The sequence below is a fragment of the Emys orbicularis genome, chromosome 6 (genome assembly GCF_028017835.1).
Source record: "Emys orbicularis isolate rEmyOrb1 chromosome 6, rEmyOrb1.hap1, whole genome shotgun sequence".
Lineage (NCBI taxonomy): Eukaryota > Metazoa > Chordata > Testudines > Emydidae > Emys > Emys orbicularis.
In genome coordinates, this window is record NC_088688.1 from 47,203,565 (window position 1) to 47,229,332 (window position 25,768).

General features: G+C 40.9%; 1 protein-coding gene across 3 annotated transcripts in view; it reads left to right on the forward strand.

The window, feature by feature from the left end:
- The window catches only part of CERT1 (ceramide transporter 1), a 173,175-nt gene that overhangs the window by 11,550 nt on the left and 135,857 nt on the right, over nt 1–25,768 (forward strand). For all 3 annotated transcript variants that reach the window (XM_065406520.1, XM_065406517.1, XM_065406519.1), the window contains exon 3: nt 17,266–17,382. In XM_065406520.1, the coding sequence (XP_065262592.1) occupies nt 17,266–17,382 (117 nt within the window). The remainder of the gene's footprint in view (nt 1–17,265; nt 17,383–25,768) is intronic.

The following is a 25,768-nucleotide window of genomic DNA, read 5'->3' on the forward strand; positions in this document are numbered from 1 at the left end:
AATTTTTTTGCAGAAACTTTCAAGCCATTTTGCAAGCTAAACTCTGTGAAATTTTCCCATTAAGTTATAAATGTCTTATGTCTATTAAAGAAATTAGGCACTTGGTTAGTAAAATCTGGGGAGCAGATTACAAAATTGGTCAGTTACTGTATTAAATGTGTAGCCTATAGGTGTATGCATAGATATAAGTTAAGGCCCTAATGCAATGAACCTATAGTTCACAAAGCCTGTAAAACAATAGCTTAGCTAAACTAATAAAGGCATAAGGCTCAAAAGCCCTAGCATAAGTAGCGAATCAAAAGTAAACATAGATCATAAGATATCACAAGATAGAATGCTGTAATGACCAAACTGCTGACCGGTAACCCCAAGATGCTAGTCTATACGAATTTAGGATGTTTTAAATTAGGGACATCAGCAAATCATGAGAATGCCATGGTAACTAATGGATGTGTATATGTAAAAGATTAATAGCCTATGGGGGGAAGGGTACCCCAACATTAGTAGGAAATAGGGAAAAGGGGCTGAAATTCCTATTGAATATGCATTGGGTATAGTGGTGTCAGTGTAACACATTATAAAAGCTGTATCCCAGCCTGCATGCCTTGGGAGATGTTTGGATAATGACCACTGGTGGTGATGGTGATGACTGTGTGGGGGAAGATAACTAAGGCCTGGTCCACACTACCCCCCCACTTCGGACTAAGGTACGCAAATTCAGCTACGTTAATAACGTAGCTGATTTCGAAGTACGTTAGTCCGAATTTACCGCGGGTCCAGACGCTGCAGGCAGGCTCCCCCGTCGATGCCGCGTACTCCTCTCGCCGAGCTGGAGTACCGGCGTCGACGGCGAGCACTTCCGGGATCGATTTATCGCGTCTAGACAAGACGCGATAAATCGATCCCAGAACATCGATTGCCTGCCGTCGGACCCGGAGGTAAGTGTAGACGTACCTTAACACTTCAGGTTGTTCTGCAAGAGCTGCTGTGACTATATGGATGCTCAGCTCATTCTGTTTTCTCTCTTCCTACCTTGCTGGGTTGGAGTGTTGGAAACTTCACTGTCTTAATAAAACTATTACAAATACAGAAAGTTTTTCCGAAGTGTGTGTGTATGTGTTGCAACCATGCACATTGAGGTCCCCAATAAGACTGGCTAAGAGAGATGTGTCTTTTAGCTCATGCAATAGAGGCTCCTGCATTAAGCTCCAGACATTCCAGATTTGCTCCCGGTGCCAACAGACCAACATTACACTAACTTGGCAGAAATCACTTTCCCCAGCATCAGCAGGACAAGATATTCTGTACTCTGGTGGCTGGGGACGTATTATAAGAAAATCTTGACTAGTAAAATATGTAATTTAAATATTGCAGCCTCATTGTTAAAATGCAGCTCTCTCAAATCAACTAACTTTGAGGCATGTTCAAGAGGTATGTAGAATACTAGCCTCCATCACCACTTGTTAAATTTCCAGGCAAGCACCTTTGTGCTTTCTCCAGTACTGCCCCTCTCACTTGTGAGAAACTCCCATAAACATCTGCAAAGCTACCTCATCCTCCTTAAAGGTCTACTTGACATGATGCCTACAAAAAAAACTCGACAACGGTTGGGCTGTTGTGTGATGACCAATATTCTTATTGTTTCCTTGTACTCCTCCATTGATTTGATTGTATCCATCTTTTCTCTTGTTTTATACTTAGATTGTAAGTTCTGGGGTAGGGACCATCATTAGTTGTTTGTTCAGCACCTAGTGCAGTGGGGATCTTGTCCAGGGCTAGGGCTCCTTGGTGGTATGGCAATACAAATAATAGTAATAATAATCACTTTTGTGCTGTTGGTCAATATTCCTCATCTACACATCCAAGAACTGCATTAGCCTGTTTAGGGTATGTCTACATTTAAAATGCTACAGTGGCACAGATATGCCACTGTAGTTGTGCTGCTGTAGCACTTCAGTGTAGACATGACCTATGCCAACAGGAGGGATTCTCCCGTCATCAGAGGTAATTGACCTCCCTGAGAGGTGGTACCTAGGTTGATGGAAAAATTCTTCTGTCAACCTAGTATTGTCTGCATTGGGACTTAGGTCGTCTTAACTACGCTGCTTAGGGTTCGAATTCTAGTGTAGACCAGGCCAGAGTAACAGTGTGCCAATAGGAGCTCATGTTCAGTTTTCTAACAGACACCCCTGAGACCTCTTTAGAATTGCTGCTTTCCAGGATATAATTCTTTGTCTTCCATCTTTTGCTGCTAGTGGTACTTTCCGTTGGCAATATTAAACAGGGTGGATTGATTAAAATCAAAGTGATTTTAGATTGGCAAGTGGGAAACTTTGATTTAAATGTATTTAACCCCATTTTTGGTTACTTCACTTCCTGACCCTTCCATGGGGCCCCTGTGATGTTCCAAGGATTGGCTGAACACTGTTCTGTGACCACCTGCAATACAGAGCAACTTATTTAGATTAAATGGTTGTCTTCATTTGATTGTGAATTCCATATTTGGCCTCTGAGTCTCATTGAGAACTCATGGCCAATCCAACTAAGTGTACCCTGGGAAACGTATGTGGGTTGCGTTATGTGCGCAGGAAAAATCAGTTTAAACACATAGTGGGTCTTGCTGAATTACCACCAAAAGAACAGGTGCTGTCAGTGTTTGGACCACCTGGATGTTAATTTCTCTATATTGTCTTGTGCTCCCATCCCACCAATGTATCTTGTGTGGAAGAATACTCTACCCCAGGTTAATTCTTCAAATGCTTGTGACGGTGTGGTTACCCAGTTTAAGGATGTTCCTTGTAGCTAACCCATCCTGTGGAGTCCAGACCTTACTAAAAGCATTTATTTTGCCTCCTGGTGCACTGGTGGGTCTACCAGCCATCTTGTCCCAAGCGTGGAAAGGGATGGAAAACCCAGTCCTTTCTCAGTTTTTTCATGGAGAAGTTAACAGCGGAGGTAATGTCTAGCCACCAAGTAGGTTTGTGATACTCCCTCTGTTACCTCTTCAGGTTTTCCTTTACCTTGTCGTTGACCATATACTGTTCTAATGGTTGCATGTGGTGGATATGTACCCCTGCATCACCCACTTCTATTTAGCCATTTTCCTTGAGAGTGCCTCATCAGCTGGGCAAACACCACCCATGCAGACTCTTTCCTGGATAGAGGTGGAGCTTTTATGTTCTGTCAAGTGTACCTTCATCCAGACTCCTGGGGGATCTGTGTAGGATGTGTACACCACATCCTTGGAGACGTGAGGAAAGAATTAACCTTCTCAGTGAAAGGACAAATGCTTGCTTTTCCTGCTGGGATCTGAAAAGGAGAGTGTGGGTGTGGGAGGTTTTAAGCTGTTATGAAAAACAGTGATCCTCTCTAGTCTCCTTCAAGCAGGAGCAGAGAGATGATCTTTGGAGATGTAAAATACTTTCCTGGACTAGGCGTCCTGAAATGGAACAAACCATAGTGCTGCTAAACAGGCAGATGAAAGTGTAGGGTTGCGACCCCTCCCCCTTTTCGTATATCCCTTGTTGGGGAACTTGGTTTGTCTGTTGGCTCTCCTTTAAAAGGGCAGAAGAAATTGTTTAGGGTTAGTTATAATAACTGTTCCCTGAAGAATCTTGAAATAAAGCTTAAAACCAATCTTTCTCCCACCTGTCTGGGCATCCCACATTGAGTAATTAAGAATGGAAATGATTTGTAGTCATTGTCTGGAAGTTTAATACCTTGTTAATTCAGGCAACTGCCAGAGAGATCCCATATGTGTATTCTGGTCATCCCGGGACATCTCAAGCAAAAGCGGAAGCCCAGTCTCCATATTAACTTTAAAAAGTAGCCCTTTTTTTTTTGGGTAGGGGAGGAGAGAAGTGGAACCCTTTCAAACATTCTGTGGGGTGTATATATACTATATTCATGACCATGCTATCTGAACACCTCCATCATAGTGGAGCAAAAAGGGCACAATTCCAGATTTTTCTTTGCCAGGTTATTATTGAAGGACAATATCAAAGTTAGTAAGCACAAAGATTTATTCATGTCTTATGGAGGGGATCCTCCTATTGTTTCATGGGTCTTGCTCTTTCAAATTCATTAAGGCAGCTGTGAACTTTAGGAATTGAAGATAGTGGTCTAACATTAGGACAGCTCCATTGTACATGTATTTTTTTAAATGTCCCCTTGCCCCCACTTTTGATTTAACCTGCAGTTACACCCTGGAAGATGACAAAGTTGACAGTGGAGTGTTCCACATTTCTCTCAGTGACTTTGAAATCAAACTCAATTTGCAAGTTGTGTGTCATCATTGCAAACTCAACTTGGGATCTGAAAGTCTAACTGGCTTGCTTTCTTCCACATCATTGTTAAAGGTCTGCCTTTGGACCTTAGTTAACAGTGCTGTTGTGTGAGCCAGAGTAGAATCAGTTCATGTTCCCCGCGTATACTGTTTACCGTGATGACAGTTTTTTTGGAAGAAATTAATCTCTTCAGAAAAGTAAGCAGATATGACTTTAAAATCATATCTGGTCTCTCTTACCGCACTTTAGCATTTTAAAATGCCAGAATAAACCCTCGTATCACATAAAGAAGTGTGTACTTTAAGAACACCCTACATCTTTGTTTCTTTCCATGTCTTGGATATAAGCACACCTCTAAAATACCTTTAGGTATTCTGGTTTTCAACAGGCAAATAAGCATGCCAGCTATACTACCTGCTTCCATACTCTTACATATGGTACTGGTTCAGAACGTGACTTTGAACTGAATTACGGTTTACATTGTCAGATCCTGTGTAATTTCTCTCCATAGTTTTCAGCTAAATGTTCACATTTCCAGATATCTTCCTTTTTAAGGTAGTGGATTGTGACCATTTAGTTCAACACCAAAAGCATGAATAAGCTGGAAGTTCAAGCATGATGTCCTTGGGGAATGTTTATAGCAGAACGCAGAAGAAAATATGAGCTGAAAAGGAAATGGAGGAGAGGATGTGAATTTCTAAACTTTAGGTTCAGCCTAGACCTGTGACTCTGGGTGTAGAGCCCTACCTTCCAAAAGCAATTCTCTCCTCTGTCTCCCAAGTAGTTAACTTAAATATAGTCTTTCCCCATAGCACCTATGTATTTGGAAGGAGAGTTGAACTAATGGTTACCCATTGATTACATCAGAGACCAAGATAAGCTCCTTTACCATGTCATGACTTTGTAAAATCTTTTAAAGGAGAGGGGCCACAAGTTTGACAAGAAATCAACGTTTTTGTAAAACATAATTTTGTTCTTTCACAATATTTTTTCCTGATAGTTGTTTTATTAGATGCACTAAAGCATGTAGTATTTAACATTTATTTTTTAAAATAAGATGAATAATGGTCTAGTGCATAGATCTCTTACTATAAGCTAGTTGAAGGCTTTGGTAAATGAGTCCATGGAGATAGATGGATACATATACTCACAACTTCCAGAAACCTATTCATGCTGTGTCGGAATAAGAATATGTTAATACTTGGGCTTTTGAGACAGTGAGATAAAAATGTGAAAATTGAGTATTTTATGAAAAGATTCTAGCTTGGGGACATTTTATTTAAATATTCTATAGTGTTATATATGTTTGATTTAGAAATATGGAAAAAAGATGACATTCAGCAGTTAAATAGTTTTATACAGTCGGTTACAATAAAACTCCATAGCAAGGCTTCCACCAGTTCCACCCACACTCTCCTTGTCAATTCAAATGTATTAAGTTCCCTAATTCTAGTTCTTGTGAAATATTTATATCACACTAACTTTCACTCTTTGTCAAGACTGCCTATATAGATAAAAATGCAGGGATGGAACCATTTCATTGAAGAAAACTGTTTTCCCCCTGGCCCCCATCATGGATCATATTGTGTACACTTAATTCAACAATGCTTTTCTGGCCTTAATAGGACATTATTTATACATGCTATTGTATTATAGTGTAAAAGTGTCAAGCTGTAATTGTGCCTTCATAGCTGTATAATGAACTGCTTTTTTATCAATATCTGTTATATGCTGGAAAACTGTACATACAGACTTCCTGCCTTATTCCTAGTTACATCACCAGCTAGTCTCATAGCTGCTGTCACTTGAGTTTGGAGTGAAAGAGGGACAGTACAGTGGTCCTGGAAACACTTTATCCCCATGCGTTAATTTCCCTGCAGGCTTCTAATCCTCCCACTCAGTACCTTAGTTTAAGTACTGCAAAATAAGTACTACAAGCAGGTTATCGTTTATGGAACACCTATTGTAATTAGAGAATTAAAATTGCAGCAGGAATTCTATTCAAATTCTGTTCTTCAATCCTTTCTAAAATTCACATGCATTGTTGAATTGGCATGCCAGTTCAGCACTCGGTGGAGGGGCCCAGGGTAGTGTTTGTGTGAAGATGTATGTTCTTTTGATCAAGAGGTTCATGTGCCATCCAACCCGCCAAAAAGACTATTTTTTGGAATTTCAATTATTTTGGTGCTTGCATACAGAAACAAAATGGGGAACATAGTATCCATATGGAATTCACCTATTGAGGTCTAGTGTCCAGCACCAAGAAGAAACTCAGTATCTAAAGATTAAAATTATTGGAATTTGGTTTTGGCTCTGCTTAGGGCTCAAGCCTGGCTCATTACTATGCTGTGCAGACTGGCTTCAAACTCCTGTGAGCTTGTTCCTGGTGGCTTGCCACTTAAGGAGAGAGGAACACTCCTCCAGAAGGAACTCTGTAACTTTGGGGAAGGCGCATTGGCCTGGAAGCCAAAAGTCCTTAAGTTCAGGTATCTTGTTCCATGGAGTTCTGTCAGTATATTTGTGCACTTCACAAGATCTTATCACAAACTTCCTACACCAGCATTTCTGGATATGGCAACCCTTCTGAAATCTGAAAAGACTACTTCATTCCTTGTGAAATTTAGCAGAAAGGATGGCGATATGGCAATGCACTGAACTGTGACTCATGAGGCTTGGCTTCAACTCCTGGTTTAGCAATTCCAGACTTTAGCCAAGTGACTTAATCTGTGTCTGGTTCCTTGTGTAGACTATTTTGGCTTGGTTAGAATTCAGGAGCTAATGGCTGACTTAGTGCTGAGGAGCCTTCTAAAGGTCTGGAAACCATCACAGTTCCAGGCAGCTGCACCAGTATTTCCTCTTAGCGGCTCAATGAGGGCATCCACTCTCAGGCTTCCAGCTCCCCTGGCAGTCACCTATCTTGGGTGTAGACACATGTCTTGCTCCCTCCTGACCGGGGTATCTCCAGGCTGAACAGTTCCCTGCCTTCACTGTGTTGTTCCCAGCAAAAGACACGCTACCTAAGCAGGCTTCTCATGCCTTCTCTTCAGATAGTATCAACAGAGCAATTGCCAACAGTTAAGTTACCATTCACACTTCCTGTGCAAGCCTATTTCATTCGTTAAGATAAAAGCACTACAGAGGAAAACACATTAAAAACAATATATATGCATGCCAATGAGCTTATCAGTGATCACCCCAACTCTAATGTAGGCTCTGGCAGAAGCAGTCCTTGCAAGCCCCACAAAGGAGTCTCTCTTCTATGGTCACAAATTCATAACCGCCTCAGCTCAGAACTAGCACCTTCCTGAAAAGTTTACTGTTTCCTTTATGCAGTTTGGGGGTCTTTGGTCAGGAACTGGTTATTAGTAGACAGTGGGTCTCTCCCCCCCGTGGCCGAGCTTCAAAAGACCTGGCTTCAGAGAGATGGTGTATTAATTTAAGATGGAATATATGGGCTTAAAGAGTTATGGTGTTAATATAATTCATTTACTGTCCAGCACTATACAGTTTAAGGTTTGGGCTTTGGCATAGAGAGACTTTAGCCTGCTTAGTACTATGGCAAATATACTATTATTTTTTTAAAACTTTTTGTTAAAGATATGAGGGGGAGGGAGGGAGGAAAAACAGTTCAAGTATTTGGAATGTTAAGTAAGGTTTTTATTTTAACATTTTAAATTTTATTAATTGAAGAGGTTTTTAAAGGGGGAAAACCCTTGTTTGCCAGTTTTTTAGATGGTATTAAAGTTGGTAATAACTGTCCTTTTTGGGAGAAAAGAGAAGAAGTTAGTTGAGATGGACTGGAACTGTTGGCGTTAAAGCTTGATCCAGTTTTCTAAGGAGATAAAACAAGACAAACCCATGCAAAAGGGGAGAGAAGAATAGCAAAGATAGAAAATTCAGCTTCTCTGATATTGACTCACTTGCAACCTCACTGATGGAAAAACACAGGCACAGCACTGTCACGTTCTGGGGTACAATCCAGACCAGTGATGTGTTGTCACCACCTGCCCCGCAACCTGGAGTGCCTCACAATGCTTTGCTGTTGTAGCTCCCAACCAAGGCTGCTTCCAAACAGCCTGACAGCATGCCGGTCACACTCTGACTATCTGTATAGTTGCAGCCCTGGTCCAGCGACTGTGATCCCAGCAGCCTGTCAGCAACACTCCAGTCCTACTCTGACTTGCACCCACCTTTGTTACTGCTTGCAGGGTGACCCCAACGTATTCCCAGTCCCAAGTTTTCCCCAAATTTATGTGTTCGGCACCATCCAGCCCTTTTCTGGACAATTCAGGTATTAAAGGTCCGTTGCCCCTGTGAAGGGTCAGTATTCAACAGTTTGCTGTTTTAACTGAAGTTACCAGGTAGTTCAGTTTAAACACAACACTGGATTATTTTAAATAGAAAAAAATTATTTAATTACAAAGAGAGGTTTTAAGTGAGTACAAGTATAAGGTATTAAAGTCAGAAATGGTTACAGGAAAAATAAAGATATGTAGTAGCTAAAGCTTAACAAGCTAGCCTTGGTCCATACTTGGAGTAGCTGTTTGATGCCCCCTGAGGAACAATCCACCACAGAGTCTGCAGCAGACACAGATGGACAGAAGTTGCCCGAGCCTGGTAAGTTTCTGGCTCTGTTTTAATGTTTATTAATACACTAATGGGAGGGATTTCTGCTCTACGAACTGATGCAAAAGTTACGAAAATTGTCAGCTAGCAGTGTGTACCCACTAATAGCAAATTGTATCCCAGCACCTTGGCACCCTCCTCCCTCCCACCACTCTGTGGAGTTAAAATTTACAACCAGGAAATACAAATGGTGAAAACCTTTAAAGTGTGTTTTTACTGGAAAGGCACAGATTTTTTGCTAGGGCCATTCCTGTTCCTTAAAAATAAACTTACATTGCTATGCCTGTAAGTATGCTACTTTGCGGTCTATTGAGTTGTCTGGAAACAATGAACTATGTGGGGGTGAGGGATGTGGAAATTTTTTTGATTTACAAATCAAGTCCTAAATACTACTGGGTTTGAAATTTTACCCAGAAATATGCCAGGGGTAAAGGAGAGCAGGAAGGCTGTGGAGTTCTGCGTGTTTGCATGCAGCCATAACACAGTAAGTCATGTAGAAGCTAATGTAGCATCCTATTAATTCCCTCATGAATTCTGACCTATTCCCAGGTGCTGATAGCTGCAAACTTTTCCTGAAGCAGGAACTCCAGTCGGTCATAGTCTGGGGAAGGGTGTATTTTCCAGGGCCGTCTCGGTAGCTGACCAGCCCACTCCATTCAGATGTGCTGTTCAATCACTATGTTTGAATACCTCGGTTGCATAAACTGCAGTTTCCTACCTGCAGCTTGGAATAACATCTCCCGTTGCCAACTGGGCACCACAAGAACTGTTATGTCCTTGAAAATATGGAAGGCCTGAAATAATAGAAAAAGATTTTGTAGCACAGCCACTGATGGCGCACCCCCCCCCAACTCAAGTAATTCTGCAATTTTCTAAAACCAAACAAACAGCTTTGCATTTTTAAGTCACCATTGTGTGTGCACTTCTGCTGCAATTAATCAAGCTGTGTCCCGTGACATTCTGTGGTCTGAAGCATCCCTCTCACAATATGTAGAAGTACAGTTTGGAGAAGTATCACTTTGTCCATAGGCGACTCCGTGGGTGCTCCAGGGCTGGAGCACCCGGGGGGAAAAAAAGGTGGGTGCTGAGCACCCACCAGGAACCCCCCATCAACACCTCCTCTCCCTCCTCCCCCAGTGGCTCCTGCCTGCCGGCAGGCCTCATGGATCAGTGCCTCCCCCTCCCTTCCCGCATGCCGCAATCCAGCTGTTTCGCGGCATGCAGGAGGTCGGGAGGGAAGGGGGAGGAGTGAGGACGTGGCGCTCGGGGGAGGGGACGGAACTGGGCAGGAAGAGATGGGGCAGGGCCAGGAAGGGGTGGGGTCTTGGAAGGGGTCAAGCACCCCCTGGCACTTTGGAAAGTCAGCGCCTGTGACTTTGTCCTTGAAATTCCAAAAGGAATTTTTCTGTGCTCCTGCACTGAGCTATTTGAGACAGTAACACTCCATGTCTTGTTCTGTTCCAGGCCCCTTGACCTCTACTGGCTGCAGTACCTCCACCTTTTGTACACATTGCATCAGAAACCTGGGCCAGTGTACCTTCATGGACCATTCGAAGAGGAAGTCTTTCCCTGATGAACTTAGGGTTGAGGTTTTGGACAAGACCAACAAGCAGGTCCTGTACCAAAAACAGAGGGACTTGTGGCTAGAGGAAAGGCATGCCAAGAGGCAAGAGGAAAGACTCAGGCTGGCTGCACAGATTGAGGCCAGGGTTTCAGTGCGGAAGCATGCATTTGCACCGCAGTTCCTGGAACAGGATAAGGAAATAGGACAGAGCTCAGCAGAAAACTTTCAGTGGCTGATATCACTAATGACTGCAAGAGTAGAGGCTACTGCTGCATCACCCACACCACAGCCCGAGTCCCTTGCCTGCTATACAATGCTGCAGTCCAAAAGCAGCTTAGAAGACTCCAGGACTGGGTGGCACATGCAGTCGGGCTCCATGAGTGGCTGGGCAGGGCAGCCTTGCCCCATGCAGCCCTCCATATTCACTCCCTCCCCTGTGGATGCCTCCAACCCCCTCCCACACTGCCAAGTGCATGGCAAATGGGGAGAGAAGGGAAAGGAGAACAGGTGACCAAAGGACATGCCACAGTAGGAAGTTTCTGTCCTGTACATGGTTTCACTATTTGCACTGGTTCATGCACTTTGTTTTTTCCGTAAAATTCTGTTACTGGTGTTTTGATGTGATAATGGCAGCTGGCCTGTCTGGGAATTGATGAATGTTGTACTTTTCTAATACATTGTTTATATAAATTTTTTTTTATTTCATCAAGAAAGTTTATTGCTATCACTGCTTCACATCATACAATGTATATTTAAAATAATAAAGGTTAACACATGATCAGGAACAATTATGAATTTGTATGCAAAGACTATCCTGCAATACAGTTGTCTATAGCAATACATACTTCAATCTTTTCCTTACATCAGTCCATACTGTGACTACCTCCCCCCATTCAGAAGTGGCGATGTCATTCATAAGTATATGGCATAGTACTGAAACCCACCACAATCAATGAGCCCCTCTCCCAAACACATTCATAATAGTACTATTTCACCCTCTTCCATTGGGCCATGTAAGTCCATAAGGTGGAAGCACAAAGCATCCCTGACTTGCCCGGGTGCATCCAGCTCCATCCGTGAAAGGTGCACTTTCTGGCTGAGCATACTGATTCAGTGGCCCCTTGCGGTCATAGGTCTATTCAGGGGGAAATGACTCACCTCTGGCTTCAAAAAATTGTGAAGAGCACAGCAAGCCACAGTAATGCGGACAGCATTGATGATGGGTCTCTAGACATCTCCAATGGGATTTCAGCCTACCAAAAGCACATTCAGTAGCCATTCGTCATCTGCTGAGAGTAATTAAACTGTCTTTTGCTGGGTCCTCTTAAATTAGGGTCTGGTTTCATAAGCCAAGGTAAAAGTGAGTATGCAGGGTCCCCCAGAATACCGGTGTGGTCAATAACTCCATTCATGACAATGTCATTTGGTGGGAATAGTATCCCAGCTTGTCCATGAATGTAGACTCCCAATCAGCAAAAAACCCAAGTGCAGTCCATGTTGACATTCATGAATCACCCTCTGTGGTACATGAGGGCCTGGATATTTAGTACCTTTTGTGGTTTATGTACTCCTTCCCCTTGAGGAGGGCAAACTGTGGGCATGGGTCCCATCAGTGGCCCCAGCATAGTTTGGAAGCCTCATTCTCTCAAAGCCAGCAATTACTTCAGGAATCTTTCATGCCCACCGCCTTGGGGATAAACTACAAGCCTGATTGCCTCAGAAAGCTCCAATACCACTTTACCACAGTCAACTTTCCAACACCAAACTGGTTTGCAGTGAACCTGTAAAGGGGTATAAAAAGTAAACTCTTAAAGGATCCATTGCTAATACCTGCCTGACCAAGTTGGAGCTGAGCAGTATGGGTCTAGCACTTTGGGGTTTAGCCCATTTTATAAGTATCTTGATCAAATGCTTATAAATATTTTGTTATTGTTTGGGTGCAGTAAATTGCTTATTTTTTAGGCATGTTTAGAGCAAATACCATTCACCCTTTGGATTTAATAAAGGAATTTATGGTTAAATTAGTGCTGTGGCAATACCCTGGACAAATAATAATTCTAACTTTGTGCTTCATATAATGTATTTTTAGATTGTCCGCAGTAATTGGGCACTCTCTTGAGAGGGTGGCTCTGACACGTTACACTTTTTAAAACTGTTTTGCAGTCTATATAAGATCCATAGCCAAAACATTTTGTGTGAACAGTCTCTTCTTTCTTCACCCTGTCCATCTCCAGCCACAGCTGCTCTCCTATCTGTCTTAATGCTCTCTGGAGGCCTGCATGTGCAGCTATGCATTTCCTGAGGCTACTTGTGAAGTAGGTTGAAAGGGGAGCCAGAGTTCCGCTTCTTCTGCTCTAGGTCCTGATGGTGGATAGTGACTCCTATTCACTCCTCACTCCTTGGCTAAATGATCCCTTCCTCTTCTGGCCTTTCAAAACCTACCAAGGCCAGGGAGAGACCCAGAAGGAGGAGGGATAGAGCTGGTAGCTGAGGAGCTGTGATGAGCACCTAGGAAGCCTGCTCCCCCAGCAGATGTCTCACTGATTCCCTTTCACTTATCCTCAGGTTTTTGTTGTTTTTTTAAAGGGAAAGAAAAATTTACATTCAAAAGCTTCATTAATGTGGAAGACTGCAGGCTATCTAAGCCCTCCAGAATGTATATTTCTTAGTTCTGTTGTAACATTAGGGAATGTCACATTAAGGTCCTTTTTACATATCCCTTCAAAGAAAGCTAGCATTAGAAGAAGATAAACATTAGAAAAACAGGAAATAGTTAAGATGACACTTTCCACACAATACAGCCATGCAACCTTAACTTTGCCCCTTTAGGGATTCCAAAAAGGAACTGGGAACATTGCAGTACTTTCCCTGTCTAGAACTGCCATTTTCTTTTTGCCCATTTGACCTGTTAAAGATCTTGTGGACAAAAATGTTTGGTTTTGTTTTTTGGGGGGCAGGGGGGAGGACTTGATCTGCAAAAAGTTCTTCAAAATAAGTTGACTGCTTTAGCAAAATAATTTTCCTATGGCTTATGAAGAGAGACTGCAACTTTAATAATTTTTTTTCTCCATATTGATTGGAAAGCAAAGCAGTATGAAACCAGTTCCATGGTTTATTTCCTCTTTATTAACTCTGTATAGAAAGTCATAATATCTGGGTATTAAATAGTTTGTTACTAGTACCAGTCAATTGATTAGTTGTGTGTGCTGCATTTCTGAAAGGAGATTAAAATTCTGGACTGAACACAGGTTCTCAGGCTCATGGCCAAAAAAGCATTTGCCATTTCATGGTAATATTGTTGCTTAGTTATGTTAAGTAACCTAATGGTGTTTTTTGTTTGCTTTTGTTTATCTTCTTGAAACTTTGTTTTCCTCCTTAAACTGATAGAGTAGAGACAGAATCGAGAACTCTGAAAAGCATATTGTCTTCTCATACATACAGTGTCTTAGGCTAGTCCTCACACTGTGAAGGAAATACTAGATGAAACATTATACACACACCACTATGTTATCCTTGGAACCATGAGTTCTATGTCCTAGAATCTAAGGCAGGTAAAAAGAGGATGAGGCCAGGGGTTAAAGACGTGAGGGGAGACAGTACAGTTGCACTTGTGTTTAAAACCTTCCTCTTTCTGGTTTGGGTAAGCCATGCATCCTAACAACTCCCACCTCCTTGGCTGGTGTGGTGAGAATTCACCCTCTTGTTTCAGTCTCTAACCACGGGATGAGGCACAGACTTCCATTTACCTCCTCTTCCTATTTCTGCACCTGAACAGGGAGGCATTCCTGGATCACATGCTGTGGCATCTGAAAAAGAATGGATTTCTATCGGCCTTGAATATATTGCCATTCTGGAGGGTTGTGGGTATCTCCTGACTTGGCATTAATGGAATGTCATGGCTCTGTGCTTTCATATAAATATTATGACACTTAGTATTTCATATTTTCAAAGCACTTGTATCTTCACAACAGCCCTGTGAGGAAGCTATCTTTCTCATTTTGAATAAGGAACATAAAAGCTATCATTTGCCCAAAGCTATTCAGTTAATTGCTGGCACAGCCAGGGATTGAAATCAGGAGTGCCTGATTACCAGCCCTATGCCCAATTCACTAGATTAACTGCTGTTTTTAGTATATAAATATTGACTACAAAAAAAAAAGGTAAAATAGTATTAAACTTTGTGAAGCAAAGCACTCCAGTTAGGAAATGTCAGAATTAAGGTTCCCTGTGCAATCTTAATTCAGTTCCCTTGTGCATATGCATTATGATAGCTTGTACTTACTTGATCCTATACTATTCTTCAGAGGGAGGCAGGAATCTGAGTTGGCTAGCTAGGGAAACCGTATTGGCAGTTTCTTTTGTTTGTGGAGAGAGGCAAGTAATTTACTAACTAAGCCTCTTTTCCTGTCTCCCTCCACAGTCTAATTGCACTCCTTCTTTGTTCAGCTCCTTCTTCTGTCCCTTGCTGCTGTTGCCTTCTTATAGAGCTTGTTACTGGTATATCTATCCATGGTACTGTCAGACAGAGGCAGCCAAGTCCCTAATCACTAATTCCCTGCTGCACCAGAAATAAACATACTGTTAATGTTTTATTTTAAAATCAATTTTAATCAGAGCTATCCTACCCATGAGTGATTGCAGATCTCTGCATATGTGGTTTGGTGACTTCTAATATTCTGTTTGCAAGGTAGAAGGACTGAAAATGAGGCACTGAAGAAATTTTTAAACTATTATTTTTTTAGTAGTAGTATTTCTAAGTATTCCTGATTTCTGAAATGCTGTGGTTAAAAAATCAACAACACTTTAACTTAAAATGATCACCCATTCTTTTATTTCAATTCTGTCTACATATTAAGTTACATTTGGGAGATGGGAGGTTAAGTAAATTACTTAGATGTCAACCTTAACTATGAAGTCTCCGTTAAATGAGAGAAATGATGTAATATTGAGACTTCTGTGTATTGTTCTAAAATGGTTCACGTGGCATAGTCCAAAGCAGGGGCTTTGTCTCAACCTTTTTCTTTCTGAGGCCCCCAATATGCTATAAAAACTCCACAGCCCACCCGTACCACAATAACTGGTTTTCTGCATATAAAAGCCAGGGCTGGTGTTATGGGGTAGCAAGCAGGGCAATTGCTTGGGGCCCTGCAAAGTTACATTGCTCAAGCCTCAGCTTCAGCCCCAGGTGGCAGGGATCAGGGCCCTGGGCTTCCACCCATATGGTAGGGTTTCAGCTTTCTGCCCTGGGCCCCAGCTAGTGTAATGCTGGCCCTGCTTGGTGGACTGCCTGAAGCCTCACAGCCCCCCAGGGCGCCCTGGGCCCCTGGTTGAGAGCCACTGTCCCAAAGTATTTGCTACCATGCTTCATGAATGCATAGTAATGTTTAGATATTTGAAGACACACATGAGAGGCCACATTTCAAATCAGCCTCTGAAATTGTGTAGGCAAACTGCATGCAAAGTCTCTGTGCACTTGTAAACAGGATAGTCACTCAGGCTACGTCCTCACTACGGGGAGGGGGGGTCGATTTAAGATACGCAAATTCAGCTACGCGAATAGCGTAGCTGAATTCGACGTATCGCAGCCGACTTACCCCGCTGTAAGGACGGTGGCAAAATCGACCTCCGCGGCTTCCCGTCGACGGCGCTTACTCCCACCTCCGCTGGTGGAGTAAGAGTGTCGATTCGGGGATCGATTGTCGCGTCCCGTCGGGGTCGATCCCCGAGAGGTCGATTTCTACCCGCCGATTCAGGCGGGTAGTGTAGACCTAGCCTCAGTGTGCGTGGCCAGTTTCCATTTCATATGTGAAAGTCAAATGTATGTAATTTCAGAGACTAGTTAAATATTTGGGTTCCATATTTGAAATTGGGAGCTAGTCCTTGCACTAAGATATAATACCTGTTACCCCATAACAGTCAACTTTTAATGGTATGGTGACAGAGGATGATTGTGGTTTTTGTATGTAACATTTTAAGGCATGTTTTTGAATAATTTTTTGTCAACTTATTGTCACTGGTGTTCAGAGTATCTGTATACTATAATGTCCCATTATTGTGTATTCTTTTAAATTTTCTGTTAGCCTTTTGATTAAATGTGATTATCTAGGAATTTTGAAGGGTCTTTGCGATCTGTCAGACCGTTCTTTTGTCTGTCAACTAGCATTGCATTTGTATCATTCTACATGAACACAAATGTTTATTGATGATTGATTTTATACTGCTGCCCATTACTACAGTATCTAAAATCAGTAGTAGCCGCCATAGTGGACTTCATGGAGTGTCTGCCTCTTTTTTCTGAAGTTAAAACTCAGCTTGAGATATTTATTAGTTTTGCTTTTTTAGTCTGCTATAAGGTTTGTTCATTTTATTTGGATGGGGGAAGGAGTGTTTGGTCTATGCTTGGGTAGAATCCCAAGAATCCTTCAGTGTTTTTAAATTGATCTTGTGGCAGTTGCTATACTGTTTCATCAGCTCTTACTATATACAATATGTCACACTGTAAACTGCTGGCTGTTTTCTGGGTTGGTGTAAGGTGTAACTTATTGGTTTAACTTTTTTTTTTAACTTAACTTAAAATTTATCTAAAATTCTTATTTAGGCCCACCAAACAAAATGGAGCCAATACTGTAATATGAATTTAATTAACTCTATAGTTAAAAAAGCAAATAGTGTGGTCTGTAACACTGTATAGCTAGACTCTCAGCATTCTATGCTTGAGATATAGCTAATCTTTATTATGCTTAATTCTAGCTGTGCTTATCCTATCCCCCTTTTTGTTTCCCTCCACAGCCTCATGATTTTGATGAATGCAGATTTGACATTAGCGTAAATGATAGTGTTTGGTACCTACGAGCTCAGGATCCTGATCATAGACAACAATGGATAGATGCGATAGAACAACACAAGGTATGGCTTCTGATTTTTTCCCCCCAAATTGATATCTATATGTGCTTATGAAGAGTCATACATCTGGATCTGCAGTCATTAAAATACTTATAAAGGTACACGTGATTTAAAAATATATATTCTTGAATATAATTATTTATTTAAAAGGGCAACTAGAGCTTTTAGAAGCATACTTCAAAAATAACGGAGCAAAAATAAAGCAAAAACTGAAATCTAACTTTTCTTGAGTATCTTTTAGCCAATACCTGATTTTACCATAGGTACATCCATACATTTCAAAGATTCGGCCTTTTCTGTCTGTTAAGGCTGTTGTTCAGACTCTCATCTCACACTTATGACTACTGCGTTCTGTTCTTCCTCTGACCTTGATGTCACCCAAATCACTTAAGTCAGCACTTAAGCACTGTTGAAAACTTTATTTTGTACAGACATGGAGTAAGAGACAATCCCTGTCCTGAAGTTTTTTGTCTCTTTATTTGTGCGGTGCCTAACACAATAGGGCCCCAATCTCTGGTGTCCTCAGATGCTATGGTAATAAAAAAAAACAAATAGGTAAACCTAAGTGTTTATCTTTATGAACTTTCAGCAGTGTTTTCACCGGTATATACTTTCCTTATCTGAGACTCTTAAGTTTCTCCTTTTATCAGGTATAGTTTAAACAGCACATGTGCATTTCCATTCTGAAATCTTTTGCATTAAATTGCATTTGGTTGTGTAGAATGTGCTCTTAGCAAATATACTGACTTGATTAAAAATACTTTTCTATTAGTAGATAATAGTTTCTGAATATTTCTTACCTGTATTGTTCCTTTTATGTCTTCACTTTAAGGTGTATCCAGCACATTTTTGAGTGTATAGAATTAGTCCCAAACCAGAATTCCTCTTGTGCAGTCTGGTGTAGAGGTGGTGAGAGGAAGTGATGTAAAACTTGAAACCATGTCAGTTTGGCAGTCCACTTTGCATCGCTTCTTCTGTAATACCTAAAGAGAGCTCTCAACTAATAATGGATAGATCGATCAAGGTGTTGGGTGTAGATGATTTTTATTTTTTTAAACATATCTGGAGTTGAACATATTTTGACCAAATCCCTTCTCTGTTACCCCTTTATATGTTGGTCCTCTTCAGGAATGGATGAGGGAAAAGATGGAACTAACAAGATGTGCTTACACCTTGACCTTGCTTGTATTGTCCCATTCACCATCCCCTTTGTCTTTAGATTGTAAGCTCTTCACAGCACGGACTGTCTCTTGTTTGGTACAATGCCTAGCAAACTGGGGCCTCTGGCAGTACCGTGATATGAGTAATACAGGAGTTCTCTTCAATACTCTCCCAATCCTTTGATTCCAGGCCAGCAGGGTTTGCTGTGGCAACATTTCCCAACTCCTTTGCAAGTTTTGTTCTGTTAAATCAGTGATTTCCTGCCATTTGCATTCTGGAACAGAAATGGCGTTCTGGAGAGCATTTTGTCCACCAACTTCATGGGCTGTAGGAGATTACATGTGAAATTCTGTTGGAGGGCTGGAACACCTTGATAGACACACCATAATAGACAAGATTATCCTTGACTGTGGAAAGAGGAGTTGGTAAAGTGAAAGAATTGTCACCTTTCCATATGAAGGCTTAGGAGTTAGAGCTCCAGGATCTGCACTATTAGTCCTGAGAATTGTGTATAATCTCCTGGAAAAGGCCAGTTTAACGGGAGGAGTTGCACTGGAGGATTAAGTCCCTGGACACTCTTTGGTGACTAGAATCTAGGAGCCTTTCAAACTGGGTAGTTTGCTAGTTTCTCTTCCCCTGTTGTCCTCAAAGTTGAGGGGGGAAAGGAAATACTGAAATTTTAGTTCTGATCTAGGAAGCACCAGAGATTTATTATATATAATGTTAAATTCTTATAAACTCAGTGTGTGGTAAGCTACTTTTGATCAGATCTGAACAAATGAATTGGTGTTTGTCAGTTTTCTGTAGATAATCATACATTAAATTCTGATGAAATGTGGTTTATAACCTAAAGTTGAAGGTGAACTGCAAAGTTTAAAACAAAAATTGAATTGAGCAGAAAATTCTGCACACCAGTTTCCCCCAGCCAGACTGTGGGGAAGATTAAGCAAAGAAATTTAACTGCTCTTAAACTTTTTCTCTTCCCCTTTCCAGGGGAATTTTCTTGCACTTTCTCATTCTTTGAAGATGTCTTGAGTTGCTAGTGAGAGCAAGGAAATCATGTCCACTCTGTTTCAACATATGCAAATGTCATAGTTGTATTAGTTTATCATTTTGAACCTCCAAATTTGAAGAATTGTCAGTGAAAGTTTGCCTATAAATAATTTTCCACATAAGAAATTGGCTGTCAGTGTTGCTTTAGGTACAAACAGTTTTGGCTTCTAATGGCATAATGCAGTGACTTTCTTTAGTGCTTACTTCCATGTCCTTAGCATTACCTCTGGGTTAATGGGAATTCAATCTGTGGATGAGTTTCTCAGTGCTGCAAAACCAGATAATTGAACTTCTAGCTCCTCTTCTCAATTGAAGTCCACTGGATGGATTTTTTTGTACTTTTAATAGAGGTAGATTTCTGCTTAGTACTTTGATATTGGAAGATGGCAAAGTGTAAATTCTGATGGAAAGTGTACCAATTGAAGGAAGAGTGTGTCAGCCACAAGTGGGGAGCAGAAACTATCTATGTATATAGCTGAACCCACAGACAATAGTTCAGTTTTTTATTACTTTGTTGGTTGTTAGTGTTATGCTATCAGACCGCATTGTTCTGAATCTGAAGTTGTTTTCGGTGATCCACTTTCTGTATAACCCAAATTTTCTAGGGTTTTTAAGCCTAGATTTTTTTTTAGGGGGTGAGTGGAGGGAAAGTCCTTTACACTTATTGCTTTTGATTGTCTTCCTTTGACCTTCCTCATTCCATACCACTATGTGTATGTTCAGGAAAAGTAACAACTATTTTAAAATACAAAAACCAAACTCGTGTCAATACAACAATTGTCAGAGCAAATCAATTACTATAATAAAGCAACAAATTATTTAGTAAAAAAAAAAAGAATATCTAATACAAGAAACCAAATACTCTGACCAAGACAAGGCTTGCACTGTGCTTCCATATAACATACCTGGTTAATTCTCTGTCCTTGGCAGGCCTCTTCTCCTAAAATAATGGACATTAAACAAGTTGGTGACACACTTGGTTTCTCAAGATGTAAAGATGTTTCAAGAGACCACTATATTTATATATGTTCATGCTCTCTGTATGTGTGTGTATATATATCTCCTCAATATATGGTTCACTCTATATGCATCCGAAGAAGTGGGTTGTAGCCCACGAAAGCTTATGCTCTAATAAATTTGTTAGTCTCTAAGGTGCCACAAGTACTCCTGTTATTTTTGCACTATATTTACCAATAACTCTGACTTAGAGTATGATGTTGTTTAAAGTAACCTGCAATGTGAGGGGAAAGAAGTGGGGTTAGTACCTTCTTTCTCTGCCTGAAAATTTTATTTTTATGTATTCTTATATTATGGTGTTGGAATTATTAATAATAATAAAATAAAGAGCATAACTATGACACTAATTCAACCAGAAATTCCTTTATTAAACCTAAAAGGCAAGTAGCATTTATACTGCTGCTCTAAATGTGCCTTAAATCTCTCAGCAATAACCACACCCATTTAGCATGGATCAGGTACTTACAACTGGTTTATACCTGGCATGCTCAAACCCGTGTTGAATGTCTCTAACTTGGTCATAATTAATGACTGCTGTCTGAAGACCCTTGATTGGTTTTAAGCTTTAGTTCTTTGCCCAACGTTTACATCCCACATTGAGTAATTAAGAATGGTAATGATTTTTAGTCATAGGCAAAAACTTTAAACCCTGTTAATTCAGGCACCTGCCAAACTCTGCAGCAATAGCTGCCAGAGAGTTCCCGTGCGTGTATTCTGGTCCTCCCAGGAAACCACCAACAAAAACCGAAGCCCAATTTCCATATTATTAACTTCAAAAACAAGCTTTTTTGCGTCCAGGGGGAGGCAGGCGGGGGAGGAACCCTTTCAAGTGTTCTTTGGAATATATATATCGCATTCATAACCATGATACCTGGACATCTCTATCATAGAGGAGCAAAAATGGCACAGTTCCAATTTTTTATTTGCAGGTTACCTTTGAAGGACAATATCAGAGTTAGTAAGCACAAAGATATATTCATATCTTATTGAGGGGATCCTCTTATTGTTTCATGAGTCTTGCTCGTTCTAGAGCTGCAGACTAATCAAATTCATTAAGGCAGCTATGAACTTTAGGAATTGAAGATGATGATCTAAAATTAGGACAGCTCCATTGTACATTTCTTTTTCTAAATGTGTCTTTGCCCCCACTTTTGATTTAAACTGCAGTTACACTCTGGAAGATGATAAAGTTGACAGTGGAGTGTTCCACATTTCCTCTGTGACTTTGACATCAAACTTGATTTGCAAGTTGTGTGTGTCATCGTTGCAAACTCATCTTGGGATCTGAACGTCTGGCTTTCTTGTTTCCACACCATTGTTAAAGATCTGACTTTGGACCTTAGTTAACAGTGCTGTTGTGTGAGCCAGAGTAGAATCAGCTCACGTTTCCCCGAGTGTACTGTCTCTACAGTGATGACAATTTTCTTAAGAAATTAATCTCTTCAGAAAAGTAAGTAGATATGACTTTAGAATCATATCTCGTCTCTCTTACTTTAACATTTTAAAATGCCAGAATAAACCCTTTTATCACATAAAGAAATCTGTACTTTAAGAACACCCTACATCTTTGTTTCTTTCCATGTCTTGGATATAAGCACACCTCTAAAATACCTTTAGGTATTCTGGTTTTCAACAGCCAAATAAGCATGCCAGATATATACCTGCTTCCAGACTCTTACATTCTGAACCAGTACCGTATGTAACTTTTGAACTGGATTACGGTTTATATGGTCAGATCCTGTGTAATTTCTGTCCTTAGTTTTTAGCTAAATGTTCACATTTCCAGATATCTTCCTTTTTAGGGTAGTGGACTGTGACCATCTAGTTCAGGGACTCTCAAACTTGATTGCATCATGACCTTTCTGACAACAAAAATTACTACACGAGCCCAGAAGGGGGGTCTGAAGCCTGAGCCCACCCAAGCCCCGCCGCCATAGGCTGGGGACCTAAGCCTGAGTCCCACTGCCCCAGGTGGGGAGTGGAGGGGGAAGTCCAAGGGCTTCAGCCCCAGGTGGTGGTGGGGGGGAGGGGTGGTAACCTGAGCCCCGCAGCCCAGGCCTGAAGCCCTCGGGCTTCAGCTTTGGCCCCAGGCGGTGGGCTCGGGCTTTCGACACTGGTGATGGGGTTTCGGCTTCAGCCCTGGGCCCCAGCAAGTCCAATGGCAGCCCTGGCGACCCCATTAAAGCGAAGTCATGACCCTTTGGGGTCCTGACCCACAGTTTGAAAACCGCTCATCTAGTTCAACACCAAAAGCATGTATAAGCTGGAAAAAAGCATGATGTCTTTGAATGTTTATAACAGAAAGCAGAGGAAAACATGAACTGAAAAGGAAATGGAGGCGAGGGTGTGAATTTCTAAATTTTGGGTTCAGCCTAAACCTGTGACTCGGGGTGTAGAGCCCTATCTTCCAAAAGCAATTCTCTCCTCTGTCTCCCAAATAGTTAACTTAAATATAATCTTTCCCCATAGCACCTGTGTATTTGGAAGGAGAGTTGAACTAATGGTTACCCATTGATTACATCAGAGACCAAGACAAGCTCCTTTACCATGTCATGGCTTTGGAAAATCTTTTAAGGGAATGGGGCACAAGTTTGACAAAAAATCAATATTTTTGTAAAACGTAATTTTGTTCTTACACAATATTTTTTCCTGATAGCAGTTTTAGTAGACACAGTAAAGCATGTAGTATTTAACATTTACTTTTTAAAATAAGACAAATAATCTTATAGGACAACAGTCTAGTGCATAGATCTCTTATTTTAAGCTAATTTAAAGCTTTGAAAATAAGTCAAAAGAGAGACACACATGTACTTCCAGATATGTATTTGTGCAGTATCTTAATAAGAGTAAGTTAATACTTCTGCTATTTAGATAGCAAGGTAAGTCTGAAAATTTATTATTTACCAGGTACTTCCACACACTTCTTGCAAGTTTCAATTTATAAATTCTCTTATTCTAGTTCTTGTGAAAAGTTTTAGACATGTTGAAGATTTTAGAGTGTAACAATACCATACTAACTTTCACTTTTTGTTGTCAAGATTGGCTTATATAGATAAAACTTCAGGGATGGAACTGTTTCATTGAAGAAAATGTTATTTTCCATATTACAGATCATATGTACACTTGATTCAGCAATACTTTTTTGGCCTTAATAGAACATACTTTGTACTTGCTATTAAATTATAGTGTAACAACAGGCTTATTATGTTGTAAGCAGTAACTGTGCTTTCGTAGCTGTATAACGCATTGCTGTTTTGTCAATAGCTGTTACATACTGGATTTAGAAAAACTGTAGATACTGACTATCTGCCTCATTGATGATGAAACCACCAGCTAGTCTTATAACTCTTGTCTCTTGCTGTCACTTGAATTTGGAGTGGGAGAGGGACCTCATGCATTCATTTCCCTGAAGGCTTCTAATCCTCCTACTGAATATCTTAGTTTCCGTTCTGCAAAATAAGCACTTTAGGCAGTTTATCACTTATGGAACACCTATTGTAGTTAGGGAGATAAAATTGCACGGGAATTCTGTTTGTGTTCCAGTCTTCAAACCTTTTTAAAATTCACATGTATTGTCAGATTGGCTTAAAAATTGGCATTCCAGTTCAGCACTTGGTGGAGGGACCCAGAGTGGAGTTTGTGGTGAAAATGTAGATTCTTTTGATCAAGGAGTTCCTGAGTTTCAGGCCCCCAACAAATATTGGTTGGTTTGGGGTTTTTTCAATTTTTGTGTGTGCGCGCGTGTGCACAAACAAAATGCTGGATGGAGCATCCATATGAAACCAGTGGTGGCATCTGTAAGCCAAACTGGCTTATAACTATGCTTTGCAGATTGACTTCAAACTCCTGAGAGCTGTCCCTGGTTCTTAGCCATATAGGGAGAGCGGAAATCCACCCAAATTTGGCTATTATAAGTATCTGAAAATTGCCATTTGCACATAGTTAGTAGAGCTTTGTTAGTTTGGTCACATTATTCCAAACATTGTACTGGAGTCCATCTTGAGGGGAGGGATAGCTCAGTCGTTTGAGCATTGGCCTGCTAAACCTAGGGTTGTGAGTTTAATCCTTGAGGGGGCCATTTAGGGAACTAGGGTAAAAAAAAAAAAAAAAAAACTGTCTGGGGATTTGTCCTGCTTTGAGCAGGGGGTTGGACTAGATCTCCTGAGATCCCTTCTAACCCTGATATTCTATGATTCTATGATATGTAGGAGCTAAGTAGAACTCTTCCTGCAATTGTACCTCCTGGCTGCAATGGCACTGGCACAGGAGCAGAGCAGGTAGACTGTGACCTGTGTTCTCAGTGCTCTTCCTGCTGGTGCTCGCACATCATGGAGAAGGAACTTGACTGGAATTACATGGGCGAGCAGCAAAAGGGAGACTGAGAAAGTTAAGGAGGGCATAGGAGATGATTGGGGTGCTAAAACAGGTTGGAAGTGGTGGTGTGAAATATATAATGAAGGTGGAAACAAGAACAAAAGGAGGTCAGTCTCATGGACAGAAAGGATCAGGTTAAGGGGAACTGGGGCAATTGTGTAACCAGAAGCTCACACTTCCCTCCAGAATATAATATTGATCTAGGATTTCTAAATCTCACTGTTCCTTTGCTGCTATTTGTAATTCTTTTTTCTAAAGTGGCAGAGGTAAGTACTGTGGATCTATTGGTTCCAGTGCTGCTGATAACCCATGTGGGAGTCAGCATGGTTCCACATGACAGAATTTCCTAGAAAATCTCATGAGAACCAATTCAGTATTTAATGCAGGGTTTGGGTTGTTTGCAGTAACTAAGGCCTCAGGTTACACGTAGAAGATGAGAATAAAACATTATATTAAAAAGCTGCCTATTCAGTGAACATAATCTACCCTGTGCAGTGAATGAGGTATGTGTCTTGGGGAAAAATAGTATGTGACATGTAATTCGATTGTATCATAATACCTACACTCAACTGGGCTGATTTAAGAATGCTCAAACAACCTTAATTATGACATTTTCTAGCTTTCTGGAAGTGGTGACTGACTGTCATGCCATTCTAAGCCTGTTCTTTGTTTTTAGGAATATCTAAAACACTCCCTTGGTTAACAGCTAACACCTCTTTCAGTTAAGGGCTTAAAACTCCCAATCTACTTTTCTGACAACCTAACTAATCCTTGTACAAAACTC